This window comes from Equus caballus, chromosome 28 (genome assembly GCF_041296265.1).
Source record: "Equus caballus isolate H_3958 breed thoroughbred chromosome 28, TB-T2T, whole genome shotgun sequence".
NCBI classification, from domain to species: Eukaryota; Metazoa; Chordata; class Mammalia; order Perissodactyla; family Equidae; genus Equus; species Equus caballus.
Window position 1 is genome coordinate 40,803,147 of NC_091711.1, and position 20,028 is coordinate 40,823,174.

The 20,028-nt window shown below is 56.6% G+C and overlaps 1 protein-coding gene across 8 annotated transcripts in view; it reads right to left on the reverse strand.

Annotated features, from left to right (window-relative positions):
- Positions 1-332: 332 nt before the first annotated feature.
- Positions 333-20,028, reverse strand: part of TMEM184B (transmembrane protein 184B) — a 47,003-nt gene continuing 27,307 nt past the window's right edge. For 3 of the 8 annotated variants that reach the window (XM_023631429.2, XM_070253982.1, XM_005606628.4), the window contains exons 4-10: positions 11,040-11,130; positions 10,483-10,558; positions 7,350-7,441; positions 6,344-6,513; positions 5,712-5,906; positions 3,722-3,742; positions 333-2,835 (exon numbers count right to left, since the gene is read on the reverse strand). In XM_023631429.2, coding sequence (XP_023487197.1) covers positions 2,594-2,835; positions 3,722-3,742; positions 5,712-5,906; positions 6,344-6,513; positions 7,350-7,441; positions 10,483-10,558; positions 11,040-11,130 — 887 coding nt within the window. In that variant the 3' untranslated portion in view covers positions 333-2,593. Of the gene's footprint in view, positions 2,836-3,721; positions 3,743-5,711; positions 5,907-6,343; positions 6,514-7,349; positions 7,442-10,482; positions 10,559-11,039; positions 11,131-18,379; positions 18,841-20,028 lie in introns of those variants that run through there. The other 5 variants (XM_070253983.1, XM_070253984.1, XM_001501382.7 and 2 more) reach the window with 3 other exon arrangements.

Sequence of the window (20,028 nt, forward strand, 5' to 3'; positions counted from 1 at the left end):
GAATGGGGCTGTCAGTGTGTGCACCCATCCAGCTGGTTGATGAACGGGAATGAGGCTCCACCCACGGCGCACAGCAGCCCTGGGGGGTGGGGGGGGTGGGCCCCTGTGACCCAGGCTGCCACTGTGTCCCACTGGCTGGGGGAGGGGGAGACACTTCGTCCAGTGGGGGCTTGGACCCGAATTTTAATCTCTTAACAATGTGAATCCCCCGTCGCCTACACATTACACACTGGAAGTTAGAGGGTTTCTTGACACCCCTGCCCATGACCACTAAACCCACCCTCGAAAATAACGGGGGCGGGGAAGAGGAAAGAACGAACCTCACCCACAGGCAGATTTCAGTACAATCTATATTATCTCATATATATATTTCTTTCTCACTTTATTTGCTCACTTCTGTCACGCATTTAAAATGTCACAGAGACCAAAATAGAGCGGCTTTCTGGTGGAACTCATGGCAGTCATACACGAGATACAAAACTAGGGGACTCTGTCTTCTTGTACATCATACAATTAATTTTTCAAGTATTTTTATGTACAAAGAGCTACTCTATCAGGGGAAAAAATTAAAAAAAAAAAAGTAGGCTACGCATCCTAGGAAGGAGGGGTGGACTGGTCAGCACGCGTCCCCAGCCCGTCTCCCCAGGGGTCGCTAGCTCCCTGCCACTGGGCCCCTCCTCCCCCAAGCCCCACACTAGTGGGCAGGTGCCGGGGCGGGTGACGACCAAGGGGCAGCAGCACACTTTGGCCTGGAAGGAGAATCAGAGAAACAGATTCATGAAAGCAAACAGTGGGCCTGGGGACAGAGGTCCTCAGACAGCCTGCACCAACCTGCGGCCTTCCTGGGCAGCTTGGTACCAGCTGGCCAAGCCCACCAGACAGGGGCCCGAGCGCTGTCCATGAGTACCCCCCATGCAGGCCTCTGTGTCCCCTGGGGGCTGGCTTTGTCAAGGGAAGGCCCGGGAAGACTACTGGGATGGAACCCCCGACCCTGATGGCACAGTCCCGAGGGATGCTCATTCCCGGGGCGACCAAAAGGAAAGATTCCACGGTGAAGTTCCGCTGCCACAGGCCAGGGCCCTCCTCCCTCACCCACCTGCTCCCCTAGGCTGCAGCAGCCCAAACCCAAGTGCTATCTGGGTGTCAAGCGGCGGAGGCTCTGCCTGCGGGAGCGCGCACCACGTCCTGTGGGAGGCTCTTCCTAGGACAGTGGCTGGTGTGAGCCCAGCCTGCGGGGGCTCCAGCCCTGGGAGGCTCCAGGTACACGGCTGTGGAGGGGGGTGAGGGGAGGGGACTGGCGGTCCTGGCCACCCCTGAGGCCTCTCCAAGGGCACTTGGCCCAGCACTGCAGGATCCTCTGAGTGCCAGCAGCTTAACAGGGAGCCCCCAGGAGTGTCTGGGACAGACTGAGGGCCTAAGGAGGGGAAGCTTTCCTATGTGACTAAGGCACAGAAGAGATGGGCCAGGGGGCCAGATGAGGCAGGGCACAGGCCCTGTGTGGATATGAGGCCAGCGAGAGGGGTCTGGGACCACTCCTCCCACCTCCCAGTGTCCCGCTGCATGCCCCATCCCTCCATCCCCCACCCCCTACAGCAGGCCTGTGTTCCTCCGGAAGCTGGTCTGAAATGAGGAGACTCAGACCTTTACCCTGAAATGGGAGGGAGACGCTCCAGGGAGAGACCAGGACCCATCGGGGTTCCGATCACTCAGCCTGGGACCGAGGGTTCAAAGCCCCCAACCCTTTGAGCAGCCAGGAAGCAAGGCCTCTGCCCAAAATGCTATCAAGGAAGACCCCAGGTGAGAGGGCAGTGTGGGCTGCTGGCTGTCCTTCGCAGGCAGGAGGAAGGGGCGTGAGGCGGCAGAAGGTGTGGCCACAGGGGACACCCAGGGGCCCAGTGACCCTTGCTTCGAGAGGCCGCATCAACAGAAGTGGGGCCCAGAGCACCCGAGCACCCTTCCTAGGTAGGACCCGTGGCTCCTGGTGTCTGGCTCTGATCCTTGCAGCATGCCAGGCAGGCCTGCGTCAGGAGGAGTCCACAGAGAGCATTCGCGCGCCCTCCGCCCTCCTCCTGCCTGCAGTGAGGCTAATCTAGCGTCAGACAAGGGTGGACGGGGGAGAGCAGGCAGGCAAGAGCCCAGGTCCGATATTGCACGGAGTTTGGGGGTGAAGCCATAAGTCTCATTGGGGAGGGGTGGGGAGGCGACCTGGGGGAGGGGGCTGAGAAGGCTGCAGCCGCTGGTCCACAACACAAGCTTCTGGGCCTGGGCATGGCTGGTCCCGACATGCTGCCACCACACGATGAGCCGCAGGGGCATGGGAGTCGCTCCCAGTGTCCTCTGTCTGTCACCCGGGCAGTGCAGGCGTGGCCGTGTATAAATATTCCTGAAGGCTCGTAGGTGAACCTGGGCTGTCCCCTGGGCAGACAGCATCTGGCTGTTCCTCTGGAAGCGATATGTGAGTGTTTCTGGTCCAATAAATTAAAGGGCAATGCCAAAGCTGCGCCAGCCTGCCTCCTGGCCCGAACCTGAGGCTGGAGGGGGGCACACCCTGCCCTGGGCCAAGGCGCCAATCCTTCCCCACCAGCAGCTGCGCCTAGAACTCGTCATCAGAGCTGAGCAAGAGAGTCTTCTCATTGTCACGGGCGCCACTGAGGCTGTGGGAGCGCGAGAGGCCGTGGGCGCCGCCGCGCCAGGTGGGCCCGGGCTCTAGGGTGGACTGCTGTGTGTACTGCTGGTAGGCGGGCGAGAAGTTGTGGATGGCATCCTGCACGATGTCGTGCGGGTTCATGGTCTCCTTGAGGCTGCTGGAGATGCTCTTCATGGGGGCGCAGCGGCCTGCAGGGCAGGAGGAAGGAGGCGGGGGTGAGGGAGCTGGGACAGTGGGGTGCCCCTAGTCCTGAGACCGGCCCCCGACCCCAAGGCTGTGTCATCCAACCACCCCCTCTTGGGACAGGGAACAAGGTCCCACATATTAGAAGAGACAAACAGAAATGGCTTCTTTGGCTGGGGTACGGAGCAGAGAGCACCCCTAAAGGGAGCAGACAAAAGCAGCCCACCAGCCCGGCAGGTGGGAAGGGACCAGGGGTGAGGCTGGCACTCTGCAGGCAACGAGTCCAGAATACCCTAGGGGGGTTAGCCCATGCCCCTCTCACCTGCGGGAGAGCTCCCCTTCCCTCTGTGGAGGGGATCAGGGACCCGCTCCATCAGGACAGGCTGCCAGGAGCCTGGACCCACAGTGGCCCAGCCGTCTTCCCCGGCTCCCCTCTGAGAGGGTGGAGCCGTCTGCCCTGCTGCGCTTCTTAATTCCCTCTCTAACAACTGATGTATCGTCCCCACGGGCTGGGGAGAGAAATGGCCCAGGCCACCATCCCAGATGTAAGGGAGGAGCCCAACTCTGTACCCAGGTCTTCACACTCAACTCCTGTGCTCTTTCTACCATCCCGTTCTCTGCCATAAACAGCTAAATGCTCCTCCTTTCCCCTTAACTGCGCCTCCAGATGGAGCAGGGCATATTCCAGAACAAGGAGGGACCAGAACAGAAACAGGCAAGCTCTATGGAGGGCGGGCCTCAGCAGGCAGCTGCCCTGGGATCGGCCACCCAGGGGTGCCTGTAGGGGAGGAGATGGGGACACAAAAGAAGGAGCTAGGGAGAGAGGCATGCCGGTGACAGTGACCAGGACTGACGTGCAGGACAGACGTGCGGACCAAGAGCAGAACCTACCGTAAGGGCCATACGTTGGCACTGCCCGCGGCCAAACCCGGGGCAAAAGCAGGGGGGAGGGGAGAGAAGCCAGAGAAATAGAGAAGACAAAAGACAGCTGAGTGAACACCATGGGCTCTCCGCCGAGGCCGGCACACCACACCGTCACCCTGCCCGCCCACATCCCAGGCCCACCCAGCACCCAGGCAGCCCCCGCTGCCCCTTCGGGGCCTGGGGGGGAACATCCACCTGGGATGACTCCTCCCGCAGTGCTCAGCTTTCTCTTGCGGATGGAGATAACAAACACTAGACACCCAGAATGGTGGTGGGAGTTCAACCTCGGCACCTAAGGCAGGCCCCGCCCCCAATCCTCTTCAGGCTGGGCTGGAACTGCCAAGCCTCTGCCTCCTGCTTTACAAGCCTCGCGACACTTCACAGACGGCGGAATCAGGATGAGGGGTTACTTGTACACTCCACACAGTAGAGCCCGCTTTGCACCCAAGCCTGACTTGAGGGTGAGAGGGGCTGGCACTGGCCCAGGACCGGCACGGGGGTGCATCCTGCCCTTCCCTGGCAAGGCTGGGCTGGGGTCCCGCTAAAGCTGTATTTCTGGCCATGCTACTTCCTGCTGGGGGTGGATGTGTCTGGGGGCGCAGGTGGGAGGACAGCCTGGCAGCGGCTGCGAACCTCCGCAGAGCCACGTGCAGAAATGCTTCCTTAGGCCCTTTTAAACCTCAAGTGCACATAAAGGGCTCTCTACCACGGCCCCAGGCCAAGGGGACCTTCCCAAGGGAGCAGGCTCTGTCAGGACCAGGTCCAAGGGACATCATCCTTGATACTGGGTGGGTTGTTGGCCAGATCCTTCCAATGCAGCCCTGGCAGGCAGGTGAGACTCCAGCTGGCAACGGTGAGCCGTGGCCAGCACAGCACCTGGCACTGGGTAGGTGTGCAATTAAAAACAGAAAAAGCGCCTACAGCCCTAGCCAGCAAGTGTGTTGGGAGAGCACAGTTGGGGGCACAAGAGTCGCGGGGCCTGGAGGACAATTCAGTGCGCACCTCCAGCAACCACGCAGGCATTTGCAGGCCTCTGCCCAACCAGGGAGAGGAAAGGCTGCGGGAGGCAGGGGCCGAGCAGCGCTGATGCGGGCTGGTGCCTCAGCACCCCGCTTGGCACGCCACTCCTGGGCCTGCAGGGCACAGTGGTGGGCCTGCGGAAGTGGGCTTCTTGCCTCCACCCACATGACAAGGGAGCTGGCAGCAGCCCAACCCCTGGGCGGGTGTCAGACCAGGAGCGTCCCTTCCCAGGCCCTCGGCCGCCTCACTGGGTGGGTGATTTCAGACTCCCCAGCCTCCTTTTCCTGCCCCCTGGAACATCCCCTCTCCACCCAGCAGCAGCCAGAGGCAGTGCCCGGGTGCGGGGAGCTCTAATACCACATGGTGCCGGGCGCAGGCCAGGCCAGGTACCCAGAGCCTGAGGACGGAGCTGGCACGTGGGCACTCTGAAGACTCTCCAGGGCATTCTAATGTCAAACTGGGGCTGCCACATCTGTTCTAACAAAGACGGAGATGAGCAGGTGTAAAAAGAAAGCTGTTAAAAGCTATTACCCTCTGAGTCTGTTTCTTAGAAGGAATCAGGTTTTAAAAAAAAAGAACTTCAGAGACAGAGGACTATAGGACAAAATGAGTAACGTGTTCGACGTCAGGAGCTGGTAGGAACCTGTGTATTCTAGGGTCTCCGTCCTGACTTCCCATGTGGGTACTGTGCTATTGCACCTCGGGGTCTCCATACCCCAGCCCGGCTGCCAGAGACAGGTGGGCCTAGCTTCCAGGACACGCCCCCTGCCTGGCAACGGGGTGGAGGAGCCTCAACCTCTGGCTCCTTTGCCACATGTAAAACTGGGGATCCCTGAGCCATCAAAACCTGTGGGAGACCGGGAGGCAGGAGGGGCCCGGGCGTGGGGCCGCGGAGCGTTGCTCCCGCCCGGGGGCATCTCCACAACTGGGCTCATACCTTGTGCATCCAGCCTCTTGTCAGCATAGACCTTGTAAGTGAAGGCGTGCCGCAGGGCCAGAGCTGCGAAGAACATCTCCACGCAGATGATGAAGTCCTGGTAGCCGGCAGCCACGGTGCCCTCGCCCACGGACACGCGGGCCGAGTGGATCTTGGGGATGGCCCCGCACTTCTCCAGGATGGCCAGGAGCATGCCTAGAAGGGTAGGCGTGGGTGTCTGGTCCCAGAATGGACCCCCTTCCTCCATGCAGCCCCCCAAATGCCACACCCCCCAGGGAGGACGGAAGCAGGGTCCACAGCTGCTCCGGTGAGGCAGGGATGCCAAGAGTAAGCTGAGACTTCCAGGAAACCCCACTCCCCAAGCTCCTCGCTGGCCACCAACACTGAGACATCGTCAATTATGCGGGGCCCCTGGGATCCCCCATCCATGAAGTGGCCCCACCAAAGCTCCCCACGGCTCCTGTGAAAGGCCCCTGAGGGCCCAGACTTCACACCCAGCGGGCGCCCAGTGGACGGAGGCCCCTCTGAGCTCTAGGCCAGGATCGCCCAGGGGATGGTGAGCAGGAGGAAGGGGACACGGCTCAGGGGACAGGGCGGCACACAAGCCTCACAGGGGCTGGGAGGAGGCTTACCCTGCCAGAAGGAGAGGAAGATGACGGACTTGACCATGAAGAACTTGAGGACGGGGCTGTAGGCGCTGAGCAGCTCCCGCGTGGCGAAGTAGAAGAGGAAGAGGGCGTAGAGCGCCAGGCTGACGGAGATGTTGTAGATGATGGTCACGTAGAGGTAGCCGCTGGTGACACTGAGGGGACAGGGGAGCATTCTCCGGCTTGAACAGACCCTTCTGAGGGACAAGGGGCCTCCCTCCCTCCTCTGCCCTGCCCGTATGCCAAGCCCCATGGCTCTCAGTAGTGCACTGAAGAGAGGCGATTGAAGGGGTCCACACATCGGGCGAGGGGTGCAAGGGTGTGCGCTGCGGCCCAGGTCAGCCCTCCTGCCTCGGCTTCACCACAGACGTGTCTGAGCCACCCGCCTGCAACTCTGGTGCCCACACTCCTAGCGCAGGACACAGGCGTGGAAGCCAGTTGGGGGCTCAGCCTGACAGTCAGGCGGCAGGTGTCTGAGCGACACGACGCTCAGTTTTGCTCTTTTCACTTGAGCCGAGTTACATCCCCCAGTGAGGCTCAGTCTGCTCACCCACCTGGGTGGGGCCATTGTGTGGGCACAGGGAGTGCACGGGAAGCATCTGCAAGGACAGGGCCTGGACACCTGGTCACTTTCACTAGCCCCCAAAATGAAGAGTGTGTGACACTTTACACGGGAGAGGCCTTCCACCTGGGAACTCACGATGGGCCTCTCGGGGGCTCTGACCCTCTCGCTCCCTGCCTTGGGAGTGGTCACTGTCCCTTCTTGGCCCATCCCCAGGGCACCACTGCCTGTATATGAAGATGACAAAAGCTGAGGGTTCGCTTCTGTGCTGAATCAGGGCCAAGTGTGAAGATGGCCGCTGCCAGGCTCGCGCCTCGCCACTCAGGGGTTCAGGGAGGTGGGAGGAAGGCAGGGCATCAGCCTCTGCAGGGCCAGCCACCCCTGCACTGACATGACCCCCACACACCGCTCAGGGGACCCGCTGCTTACTCAAAGTCACCATCCCGGTACTTGCCGAAGGCCTGGAGGACCACGGTGCTGACAGCCATGAGCGGCTTCACCACGCAGAACTGCAGGGTGGCCTGTGAGGGGAAGAAGGCCAAGAGGCAAGGATGAGCACAGAACCCGTGTAACAAGCACCTCCTCTGGCCAGCTGGGCCTGTGCTGGACGCCGGCGGACAGCAGAGGAGAGCCCAATGCCCTGCCCCGAGGGGACTGCTGTCTGGAGGGGGAGGCAGATGATGTGAGACGTGACAGTGCAACGTAGCTGTGTGAGAAGACAGAGAAGGAGGAAAGGATGACCGATGAGGGGATGGAGGAGCAGGAGACAGAAGACATCATCAGAGAGGGCTTCTCGGAGGAGGCATCAGCAGGAACGCGCCAGACAGACAAGGGGGCAGGCTTCTCTTCCAGGCAGGGGGAGCAGCTCACACCAAGGCCCAGATGTGGAGAGCGGACAAGTGCGACGGATAAGTGCCGGTAAAGGGCTGCAGCAGGAAGGTGGCTGGGGGACGGGCAAGGCCGGGGCCTTGCTCCAGAGAGTGGCCACTGGGGGAGCAGGGGTGGGCAAGGGCCTCCTGTCATCTTCCTCATCCACCCCCGAGTCCGGCTCCTTGCTGCACAGCCTGGGCCTGCATTCAGGGTTCGTGTCGCTGTGGGTCTTACTGGGGTAGAGAGGACCTACAGAGCATGGAATAGGAAGCAGCCCAAAGCACAGGGTCTGCAGTCCCGACATCTGAGTGTCAATTCTGGCTTCACCAACTACCAGCTGTGAAGCTCGAGTGAGGGGTCCCTTAGCCTCACTGGTAAATGAATGTGACCAGCCCCCAGGCCACAGGGTCGCAGTGTGGAGACTGCAGAACAGGACAGCACAATGTCTTCTCAGAGGTCACCCACCTCTGTGCTTTCAGTAAAGGGCTCTGCTGGCCTGCCCAGCCACTGACAGCATTCCGAGCCAGGTCTCCACAGTGCCCGTGGAGGCCCCAGTAAACTCCAGGGGTACCCACGGTGCCCAGGAAATCACTAGAATCCCATTCTCTGGAAATCAAGTTAACCAAAGCCATGAGGCTCCTTTTGTGGGAGTGGGAATATTAAAAGGCTAAGCAAGTGTGGCTCCAAATAGGGCAGGGACCCTGGAGCAGAGAAAGCAGCCTGCTGAGCCCAAGTTTCTGCCCTGCCCGGGGATCGGAGTGCAGGGCAGGCCCAGCAGCCTGAGTTGTGGGGCTGCCGCAAGGAGAAGATCACGTGATAGTGGCTAGAGGGGTGATGCTGTTGTCAGCAAACCCCACAAACCACCCCACCTGGAGGAAGTGGGACCAGCACTGTTTGGGGCAAAGAAGGAGCAATCTGCACTGAGTGAGCGCTAAGAGCCTGCCAAGAGGCTGGTGCTGTCCCGGGCCAGCTCACTTGGTGCTCAGAACAGCCCATGATGTACGTACTGTCGTCATCCACATGACAGATGAGGAAACTGAGGCACGGAGAAGTTGAAGTGGCAGAAGAGGCATCAGAGCCTAAGTCAGAAAGTCCCAGAGCCTTCACTCCACCGCAGCCCTGGATCGGGCCTGAAATCGGTCAGCGGCTCCCAGGCCAGGCTGGACCTCCGAATCACCTGGCGAGCTCTGAACTCGCTCCAGGTCCCAGACCTTCTCGTCAGGCCAGCGTGGGGGTGGCTGACCCAAGAATCTCTGCTTCTAACAAGCCTCCAGGAGATTCAGACCCTGGGCTGGTCCTGGGTTTCTCAGGCCTCTTTCTGTGTCTGCTGGAGAAGCTCCCGGGCTCTCTCACTGTGGGAAGGGGTGAAGTTTCTTTTGTTCCCCTTCCTTTCACTACTTCTCCTGCCACCACCAGCAGCAAGAGCAGAACATCTGAGCCCACAGGGCTGGGGAATCATTTCTAACAAGGCAACTACGCAAGCTAGTGATCATGGGATCAAAACTTTGTACACAATATAATCATCAAAGGCCGTGAGTCACAGCTGGGCCCTGGGCGGCTGAGCTGGTAAACAATGGCTCTGAAAGGCCCCACCCACCCTGCACCAGGACAGTAACTCTTTCCCTGGAGGCCCAGTGGAGAGATTCTGAATTCAGGAACACCTGAGGCAAGGAAGATCTGGAAGCAGAACTGGAGACCTGGTATGGCCAGGTGGGTGCTCTGTGGGTGTGCCTGTGCTGCGGGCACTGGCCCTGTGCAGACGGGAGCAGTGGTGATTGCCTGTGCGTTTCACTTCCTCTTGTGACTATCCTGGCGACCTGGAGGGGCCGACAGAGGCCCTGTGGAGCCCCAGAGACTAGGTCGGGTCACACAGGCCGGGGGTGGCACGACTCTGCCTCCCTGAAGAGACAGTGGGCTCGGGGCCGGGCTATATTAAGTACTTCACACCATTACCTCACCCGCTCCTTAAACCATCCCTTGAGATAAGTATCATCACGCCCATTTTACAGAAGAGGAAATGCAGACTCAGAGAGGTTACGTAACTTAGCCAAGGTCACAGAGTCAGAGAAGAAGCTGGAAATCAAACTCAGATGGTCAGGCACCAGGCCCATGCACTTAACCACGACACCCCACTGCCTCCACCCAGGACACCATGGACCACAGGGAGGGTAGCCAAGGAAACCGGAAGCTGCTGGACTGCCAACTAGGAAAAGGGGGACGAGACCAGAGACTACACAGGCCTGTCTGGACATGTGTCTGTAATGCAGAAACCCTCCTGGCCTCTGGCCACAGCTGATGAGAAGTTTTCAAACTGAGATTCCAGAATCCCCATGCACTTCCTCTCATTCTCACGCACACCAAGACATGGTCAAAGCGAGCAAGAGTGCCCAGGGCTGCATCAGACCCTCCCAGGACACCTGTGCTGCCCCTCTGAGCACACCCTGCTAATGCATGTGCATCCCTAACAGCTTGGGGAGTGGCTGCTGGGGCTGGGGATGCCTTGCAGGAAACAGGAACTCCACAGAGGGGGCCCAGGGCAGCCTACGGCAGGATCATCCCTGTCCGACACCCGCCTCAGCTACTTTGTCCACCAGGGCAGCACAGCCCCCACAGGGGCTGCTCCAGGGCACAGCCCCTGGCTCCTGGGCCCTGGCTGCAACTCTTGACTGGGGCAGCTGCTGGGGGCACACACCTGCTTGCAGAACCGCAGGAATCCGATGGAGTAAGTCTTTCCCCAGAGGCAGCACGTGCCATATACACAGCTGGACCTGGAAGAGACAAGCAGAGATGGGGCTGGTGAGCAGAGCCAGGACTCGGGAAAGGCGGGGCTGAGGAAGGTGCACATCCGGGGTAGATCAGGGTGGGGCGGGAATGGCAGAGATCCTGGGCAGCCTTTGCCCGAGGCCAAGCACAGGGGAGACACAGGAGAGCAAGTGCAACTGTGGTAGGGTGTGAGGGAGCAGGGCCGCACCAGCCTAGGGAGGACAAACTGACTGGAAAAGCACTAAATGTGAAAACTGCAAGAGGGAGAAACAGGTGAACAGGGACAGGAAGAGAGAGGAGAAAGCGCTAGAGAGGCCCTCCCGAGTCCAGTGAACGGCCTCGCTCAGGAAGTGCAGGAGAGGCCCAGCAGGTCAAGGTCACAGGCAGATGCGGTCTGTGTGTCCAACTGACGCCAGGACAGCTACCAGAATGTCAGGCCCAGGAAGCAGGGTGTTGAGGGGGGCTCCAGAGGGACTTCATACTCACTCAATGGGCTTCCCTCTGATCTCTGACATGATGGAACTTTCTCCCCCGAGGTATTCATAGCACAGGCTCAGGAAATTATAGATGACCAAGGCTGTGAAAAGAGTGTCCAGAGAAAACCACCCAAATCAACAGGATGGGTAAACAGATGGCAGATTCTAAACCGCAAAGAAAGTGGAAGAACCAAAGTCACAGGCAGCAACGGAGGGCCCTCACGGACACGAGAACCCGCACGGTGACCGGTGTGTAATCAACATCAGGCAGACCTGCACTGCGCTGCCGGGGGCCTGTGCGCACGAGGGCTGCGTACATAACCCTGCTGCGCACGCTGTAAAGAACAGCCAAGAAGCGATTGCCACAAACTTCAGGATCGTGTGGGGAGGCTGGAGCGGGGCGACAGGATGGCCAGGCTGGGGGCTTGGGGGGGCTGGCAGTGTGCACGTTCTGGGGTTCAACAGGGATTGGCTTTTACAATTATTTATTAACTTTAAGCACTTTTTTGTTTGTGTGAGATGGATCACAATTTCACAACAAAACAACAATACAACATTCTTCAGAGGGAGAAATTTTAAGCCAGAATGAGATAGCAGAACCTTTACCCATCCCACAACTTGTGCCATCTCAGCACGCACAGCACTGTAAGCCGTAACGAAAACTACGAGGGGGACAAAATGTAGCACAAATGTCTTGGGAAGCTGGGTCAGCTCCTTGTGAATCAGGAAACAGCTCGAGATCACCATAAAGATGCAAAATTTGCAACAGTGACCAATAGCATAGAAGTATGTTGTAAGTGCTCTAAATACAGCAATACATTGTAATCAGTCTCCTGGTCAGAGGACTTCTGCTGGGTCAGCAAAATGAAGGTGGTTGCCTGCAGCTGCTAGAGGCTAGATGTGCCAGAGGGAGGAGGGAGAGAGAGTGGAGGGGAGTAACAGAGCACAGCAGAGGACACCACAAAGGGAAGGGTGAAGGAGAAAGCAGAGGCCAAGAGCATGGGAACCAGAAAGGCATCCAGTGAAGGAGTGAGGCCAAGGGAGGGTCAGAAGAGGGTCAGGAGACAGGAAGGTCAAGGGAGGCACCCACAGCCCTGCAGCCAGAGGGTTCTTCCTCATCTGATGCTGCCACCCCCCTGCAGCATCGAGGCTCCGGGGCGCAGCCCCTTGGCTCGGCACTCCAGCTCTTTCCACAGGTAACGGGGTCCCTGCCCACCCCTCACACCTCCTTCCAGCAGGCTGCCACCTTCCATGCTTTCGCTCTGGCCGATCCCACTGCCTGGGAACCCACAGCACCTACCACACGGAGCTGTGACTGTCCCTCTACAGACGGAAAGCAGAGGGTTTGCAACGTGGGTCTTCTACCCGTTAGCTGCGAGCCTCTCTGTGCCTCAGCTTCCTCCTCTGTTCAATGGGGATAACAGGAACAACTACCTTGACAGGCAGTTGTGAGGGTCAAGGACATATGCAAAGTGCTCAGAAGAGTGGCCAGCGCTTGGTGGCACTGAGTGTTGGCTGTCACAGCCATTACTGTTTATCTGACTGCCTTCCTCAGGGACTTGTGTCCCTTGATGGGGCTGAGGACTCTGAGCGCTGCCTGCCTGGCATAGAGGCAGCTCGGGATGTTTGGTGACTGCAGGAATCTCTGATGAACCCTAGATCACTCTTCACTGACAAGAACTTTGGGGCATTTGAGAGTAAGGGGGCATCAAGCCAAATCTGATGTCAGCCTGCTAATAACCTTTGTCCAAAACCACACAAGGCCAAGTAGAATAAATGAGTCCATTCCAAGCTGGGTCCAGCTATATTGTGGTCAGTGGTATTTTCCAAAGATGGCTACATCCTGTGACAGTGACACTCCTCCGCTGAGAGGTGGGGTCTCGCTCCCTGCCTTTGCATCTGGGTGGAGCAGGGTGACTACAGCAGAAGTGATGCTTCCTGACATCTGATGTTGGGGTTAGAAAAGGGCTCTTTCCTCTGTCTGCTTCTCTCTTGAGATGCTTACTCTCGGATGTAGCCACCATGCTGCAAGGAAGCTCAAGCTAGTCCATGTGGAGAGACCACATGGAGAGGCTAATGTGGGAGGAACTGAGCCCCCAGCTGACACCAGCACCAACGGCCAGACACCTGAGTGAACCAGCGTCAGATGACTCCTCCCCCAGCCTTCCGGTTCCCCAGCTAAGACTCAGACATCACACAGCAGGGACACACTATCCCCACTGTGCCCTGTCCAAACTCCTGACCCGCACTATCCATGAACAAAATAAACGGTTGTCTCTTCTGGGGTAGTTATTCACGTAGTCACAGGAGGTAGAATACATCTAAAACCACTCCTGGAGTTCCCAGGGCATGCCGTGACCCCTCACCTCTCCCCACAGTGGGACATTCTGGTCCCTCTGCTAACTCCCAGAGGTAGACCCAGCGAGAGGCTACCTCCTCCTTGGTGGCCTCCCGTCCTGCTGCCATGCTCATTTCACACACCACCATCCTCTGCTGATTGGGTTGACCCTCCCAGTACAAAGGGCAGCACAAAGTAGCAGGAAAGCCATGGACCCGGGAGCCAGATGGTCTGGGTGTGGACTGTGGCTCCACCACTTAGCAGCTATGTGGCCTCAGGCCAGTTTCGTAAGTACTCCCTGCCTCGGTTTCTCCTGTGTAAGTGGGGATAACAAGAGCTCCCTCCTTGTGGGGCTGCTGTGAGGACGGGGAGAGTGTGACGCCTTAGAAAAGGCTGAGCTCAGAGCGAGCAGTCCACGGTGCCTTCCCTGTTGTTCTTTCAAGACTGTAAACTCCTAGCAGGAAGGAAGTGAGGGCAACCCCCAACAACTACCAGAGGGCCGGGCACTAATACACAGCCGGTCCACACAGGAGGAATGAGTGGGCAGACGTGGGCCAGAACTCCAGGTGAGGCTCAGGGAGGCAGAGGAGGCAGGTGCGGCCTACACTCAGTCTCACACTCTCCAAGGTGATCAGACTTCCGGTCGCCAAAGACAAAACCCTCCAGAAGAGCCAGAGTGGCCTGAAGCTCAACAGCCTCCTCCTTCTAGAACCGCCCTCCCAAGCTAGGCCACCTTGCAATCCACTCCTGGGAAGAGCTTGGAGCCTGAGCTCATATCCTTTCCCGTGTCGCAATGTACGTCAGCATCCCCCTGAATGACGTGGTGCAGCTGTCTATCCAGCTCTGCAGTCAACTGGTCAGAACCGTCAAATTTCATCCATCTCCCGCAGTTCAAGATTCTTGGCCTTTTAACGGAGCCATGGGGCCAGGAAGTCTGTAAAATGCCAATTTGCTGACGATTTCCTTTAAGGGATCATTAGTGAGGCAATAACGCATTCTCAGAGAAGAGAGAGAAGACAGAATCTCCTCAAGATGACTCAACCAGCCCACACAGGACCCGCTGGCCACCTGGACAAATCAAGGCCCTCCAAGGAAATTAGAGCCTTGCAAAACGTCACCCAACACCCCAGCAATGGTGCTCAAAACGGACGCCTCAACACACACCCCAGGAACGAACACAAAGATACGCTGGCCCTGGACACAGGAGAACAGAAACGCTGCATGGACATCAGCAGTGGGCCTCTCAGCCAGCAGCCTTGTCACCTGACCACCTTCTAACCACACTTCCGGTCCCCTGGAGAGGCCCCAGAGATACAAAATGACATTATGGCACTAAATATTCACTACAGACTTTGTGCCAGGCTCTGGGGACACATAAGTGATGAGGAGACCAAAGAGCAGGCCCTCCAGACTAGAGGGGAGCATCCAGTATGAGGGGAAGGATGGTCGCTCTCTCTCCCCAACCCTAGACAATTAGGTACCTGCAACTTTCTGTTCCATTCTAAATACCAAATCTTAGATGAACTAGAGACAAATGCACACAATCAGGAGAGAAGGACCAGGATGGGGATGAAATGAGGATCGTACTGGAGCCTTGAGGCCTGGAGAGAAGACATCAGGGGTCACTCTCTTCAGGTAAGTGACAGCCACCTTGTCCAGACAGTCAGACAGGATCCACTCGTCCCAGGGGTGGATCCTAGGAGTTCAGCTTAATGTAAGAAACACTTTCTAACAGGCAGTCTTCAGAGATGGATGGTCGTGGGCTCTCTGCCAGTGGAAGCATGCGATGAGAGGCTGGCAGCCCGTGAGAGACAATATAAAGGCATTTCCAAGCAGCTGCAACTTTAGCGTTCCTTCTGACCCTGAGACTCAAGGCTTCCTTTTCTCACCGGCAGCTTCTCTAACCTGGAGCTGCCTGGACAGGAAGCTATAGCCCAAGAGACTGCTCTCCATCCAACCTCCAGCACAGCCCCAAGGGCCCCCCAGGGCTTCCAGACAGGATCCACTAAGAAGAGCACTCCAGCCTCTCTGCCAGCAGCTCCCTGAGCCAGGATCATCATGGGGTCCCCAATAGAGGTGAGGTGGGCACGTCCGTCTGTTCGTTCAACTAGTTCTCGCTGGACACCTGTCGTGTGCCACGCGCTGTGTGCAGAGCCTCAATGACCACTCCAAACTCACCTCCTCTGCCCACCTTCAGCACCTAGACCCGGCCTCACGGCCTAGCCTTCTTTCTATACACAGAAATGCTCTGGTTATCTGGAAAGACTTAGGGCACTCCGTGTTTCACATAACTTGTAAATGATCTCGGAAAACTTAATTTTGACTACTTTGGAGAGAAATCTTCTCTGCTCAGTAATGAGGGGCCTCAGAACATTCTTTCCCCCTTTTCCAGTGACCGGTGATCATCATGGAAATAGTGGACACAATGTGCTACAACCAGGGTGGGCAGGAACCCGCCCCTACCAATGACCCCAGACCTTGAGCCAAGTTGCCCCACTGGCAGTTCCCTCCTCCCTCGGGGCTTCTCTGTCCAGTGCTGAGCCTGCTTATTGCTGCTTCCCGCCACCCAGAACGCTGTTTCTGATCTCTCTTTTCTACTGGTTTCTTCTGAATATCTTTTTTTATTCTGACTGATGGAGCTCTTCTAATTCCTGGCTCTGTCAGAGCTGTGGCTATCAGGGCCACAACGAGCCAGTGAGTCCTTCTGGCAGCACACTGGCCTTTGGTCTGTGGTGGCCCCGTGTCTGTGGCCCTCGGCTGGGTTCACCTTGACTGTGCTCTCTCTGCCTAGGAAGATGTTTCACTTTGGGTCAGATTCCAGGAAGTTAAGTTCGTCCAACTGAAACTGAGCGTATGAAGCATCATTCTTTATTTGTTTATTTCCATACAGGTAAAATCTCTTCACCTAACAAGAGCTGGTACTTTTCCAGGGAAGAAATCTGTCCTGCACTCCTTCACCAAGCCTGGCACAGAGCAATTCCTGGGACTCGGACCCAGGGCTGAGTCTGGCCTCTGGTAATTACTCTCTGGGTAATCTGGGGTGAGTCTCGTAGCCTACTCGAGTTTTTTTTTTCACATTTGTAAAATGAGGATAATATACACTCCAGCAGGTAATTGGGAGGCGAGAATGAACTAACAGTAATGAGAAATACATGGTAAAACTGTGAAGTACCACATAAACATTAACAAAACAGTGCCGCCCGCATAAGGCAACAAAGCTGCATCTCCCTCCTCTGAACTCTGGCCTCCCTGTACCCCTCTGATCACAGAGTGCCCTGGGGCTGTCTGAGTCATCCTCAGGGGCTCCTCCCCAGCCTGACCACAATCAAACACTAAATTCAAGTAAGGGGGGCGGTTCCCACCCCTCCTCTGCCTGCCTGCTCCGTTCCCTTGGTGGCACGTCCCACTGCACTGTGAAGTCCGGCCCTTACAGAGGACAGAACCGCCAGCAGTGGGACCCCAGGCAAGCCGCTTACTTCTCTGGGACTCAGCCCTCCCCTCGCAAAATGGCGATACTGCCACCAAGGAGCAGGGTTTATCTCTGCCCTCTCCTCTCCCACCTGAAATGAGAAGGAATGGGTGGAAAGTACAAATCTTCAAGGACAAGGAGAGGGCACGGGAGACAGACGACAAGAGATGGTGACAAAAGCTCTGGGAGATGCAGCACGGTCACTGATCCAGGGAGGGGAGGGAGCCGCCAAGAACCCCAGAAACCCTTAGAACTAGACATACTGGCAGTTCTGAGGGTGCGGGTGCGGGAGAAGGTGGCTACAAGTCTCCACCTGCAGCGACTGGGTTTGCACTTTCAAGACAGGCTGGGATGGCTCTGTCCTCAGAGAACCTGGCCCAGCTGAGGGCAGCGATGAGGACACTTGCAGAAAATAGAGACGAAGTCTGAATACGAAGGGCAGGACATCCAGGTCTCCTCCCCTATCTGCACCCGTAACTCAGCCTGCCCAGCTTTCATCTCCCAGGTTAGAAATGAAAAATTCTTCTCTGTGGGAACAGGCCCAGAATCAGACTTCATTTGGTGCCTGCCCCACCGCTGCATAAAAATGGCAGAGAAAATGTCCCATGTCCTATCACCCAAAGGGGAGGCCCACCAGGTGCCCCGCACAACGAATATCCCACCTCTTGTGAGATTTCAGAATACTGGGGATAAAGGCAAGACCTTCTAAAAGCAAGAAAAAAAGAAGCAGGTCACATCCCGGCATTAAGCATCAAATCCAAGAGACTTTCCAAAAACGACACCATAAGCTAAAAGACGGCGAAAAACATGGGAGAATGATTTCCAACTTAGAATTGCATTCCCATTGAATACCAAACAAACACAACAATATAATAGAGATAATTGCAGACAACTTTCAGATTTCAAAAAATAGAAGTCCCATCCACCCATTTTCTCAGGGAGCTCCTGGAAGATGTGCTCTAACCAAAAAGAGAGAAAAAAACCACAGAAGTGAAAAAAAATAGCACCCAGGGAACAGGTGATTCAGCACGGGAGAGGCGAACAGGATTCCGGGATGACGGTGAAGGAAAGACCCAGGACAACAGCTGAGCAGAAAGAGGCCTGAAAGCAACGAGGCCAGCCCGGAGCGAGGAGGGCAGCGCTCCGGGAAGAACGCCCCCGGGAAACCCAGAGCTAACAGATCCTTAACTGACTGTCTGACTGCACTGAGGAGGGTTTCTCTTTTTCATTCAGTTGAAGCATTTGGGAACAAATTAATGATAGATACACAGAAAACAGCAAACCAAAAAGCAAGCCAAGCAGTAACCAGAGGAAGAACAAAAAGTTGTACAAGGAAATGCAGTCTTGGGATACCGTGAGGCTCAGCTTCGAAAAACATTCACAGACACACAATAATGCAAACACTGAATGCAGACTTAGAAAACACTGTGATACAGTCACACAGAAAAGACATAGGAAAGAAAACCGTGTGTGGGGGGGATGGTTGGGAGGGAGATACCTAAATCAAGGCCTTCTACAGTAGGAAGTCACTACGGAACTCTACCTAAAATGGAAAAATCAATTGGGGCCGGCCCAGTGGTGCAGTAGTTAAGTGCGCACATTCTGCTTTGGCAGCCCAGGGTTCGCTGCTTCGGATCCCGGGTGCGGACATGGCACCGCTTGACAAGCCATGCTGTGGTAGGCATCCCACATATAAAGTAGAGGAAGATGGGCATGGATGTTAGCTCAGGGCCAGTCTTCCTCAGCAAAAAGAGGTGGATTGGTGGTAGATGTTAGCTCAGGGCTAATCTTCCTCAAAAAAAAAAAAATCAACAGTATAAGCATATTTTTAGGTTATTCTAGGAAAAAAAAAAGAACAGTTTAAAGAGTTGAAAGCGCAGTGAACTTGGGAATCAGGAGGAGTCAGGGCAGTTTTGCATTACAACCATATGCACCTATTACAGTTGGTCTCTGACTTACGATGGTTCCTAAGATTTTTTGACTTTACAAAGGTACAAAAGCAATATGCGTTCAGTAGAAACCGTACTTGGAGTTTCGGGTTTTGATCTTTTCCCGGGCTGGCGGTATGCACTACTACACCCTCCCGTGATGCAGGGCAGCGGCAGTGAGCGCAGCTCCCAGTCAGCCCCGTGATCAGGAGGGTGAACAACCGACATCCTACCACCTTTCTGTACCCACAAGCACTCGGTCGTTCACTTTCAGTAAAGCATTCAATAAATCACAAGATATTCAACACTTTCCTATAAAATAGGCTTTGTGTTAGATGCTTTTGCCCAACTGTAGGCTAACCTAAGAGATGATGTTCGATAGGTTAGGTGTATTAAATGCATTTTTGACTTACGATATACGATGAGTTTATCGGCATGTAACCCCATCTTAAGTCGAGGAAGATCTGTACTTCAATAAAAGTAAAATTTTAGTTGTTTTAATTTTGTTAAAAAGAAAAGCAAATGTGTGCGCAGTGCCCAGTGGAGAGCCTGGCTCTGAGCTGGCTTTGGTCCAGGCCTGGCTGGCTCTGAAATGAGAGTTCTCCAGCCCAGTCTATTCCTGCCCCCTTCCTGGGTCTTGGGACACTGAGGAGGAAGGGTGGGAGGGGCAATGAATGGGGAGCTCTTTTTAATTTTAAGGGACACAGCCCATCACCACCTCCACAGTGGCAGGGCTTGTGGGCAGCTGGAGCACTTGCAGATAAGGGAACAACGGCAGAGGGTCCGAAACACAGTGCAGAGGTGCAGAAAAGGGCAAGCCAGGGCCACGCCCACAACCCAGACACCACAGGCTGGTGGACTCCAGGGCAGCCTGAACTTCACAGCAGCTGTCGGGCTGTTTGTAAACTCCCTCCGAGAGGCCAAGGGGATAATAGCGTTGCTAGGCGATGTGCTTGGCAGGGCAGCAGGCTTGCTGCGAGGACCTTTACACAGGCTGCGAGGAAGGCTGGGACAGGCAAGGCCTGAACAAAGAGGCTTCTGGAGCGGGGGGAGCCCCCCAACCACCTGCTGCTGCCTCTGGGGCAGGGAGTGAGGTTGGTGCCGAGGCTCCCTGGCTGTGCGGCCCCCCTTCTGCCAGGCACCCCAGTCTTCAGAGCCTGGCAGAGAAGGGAGCCTACACTTGCCCCCACCGACCACACAGGAGAGGCCCCCGCCTTGGCAGGGAAGAGCTTTTTCCTGCTGAAGAACCGGTGGGCAGACGCTG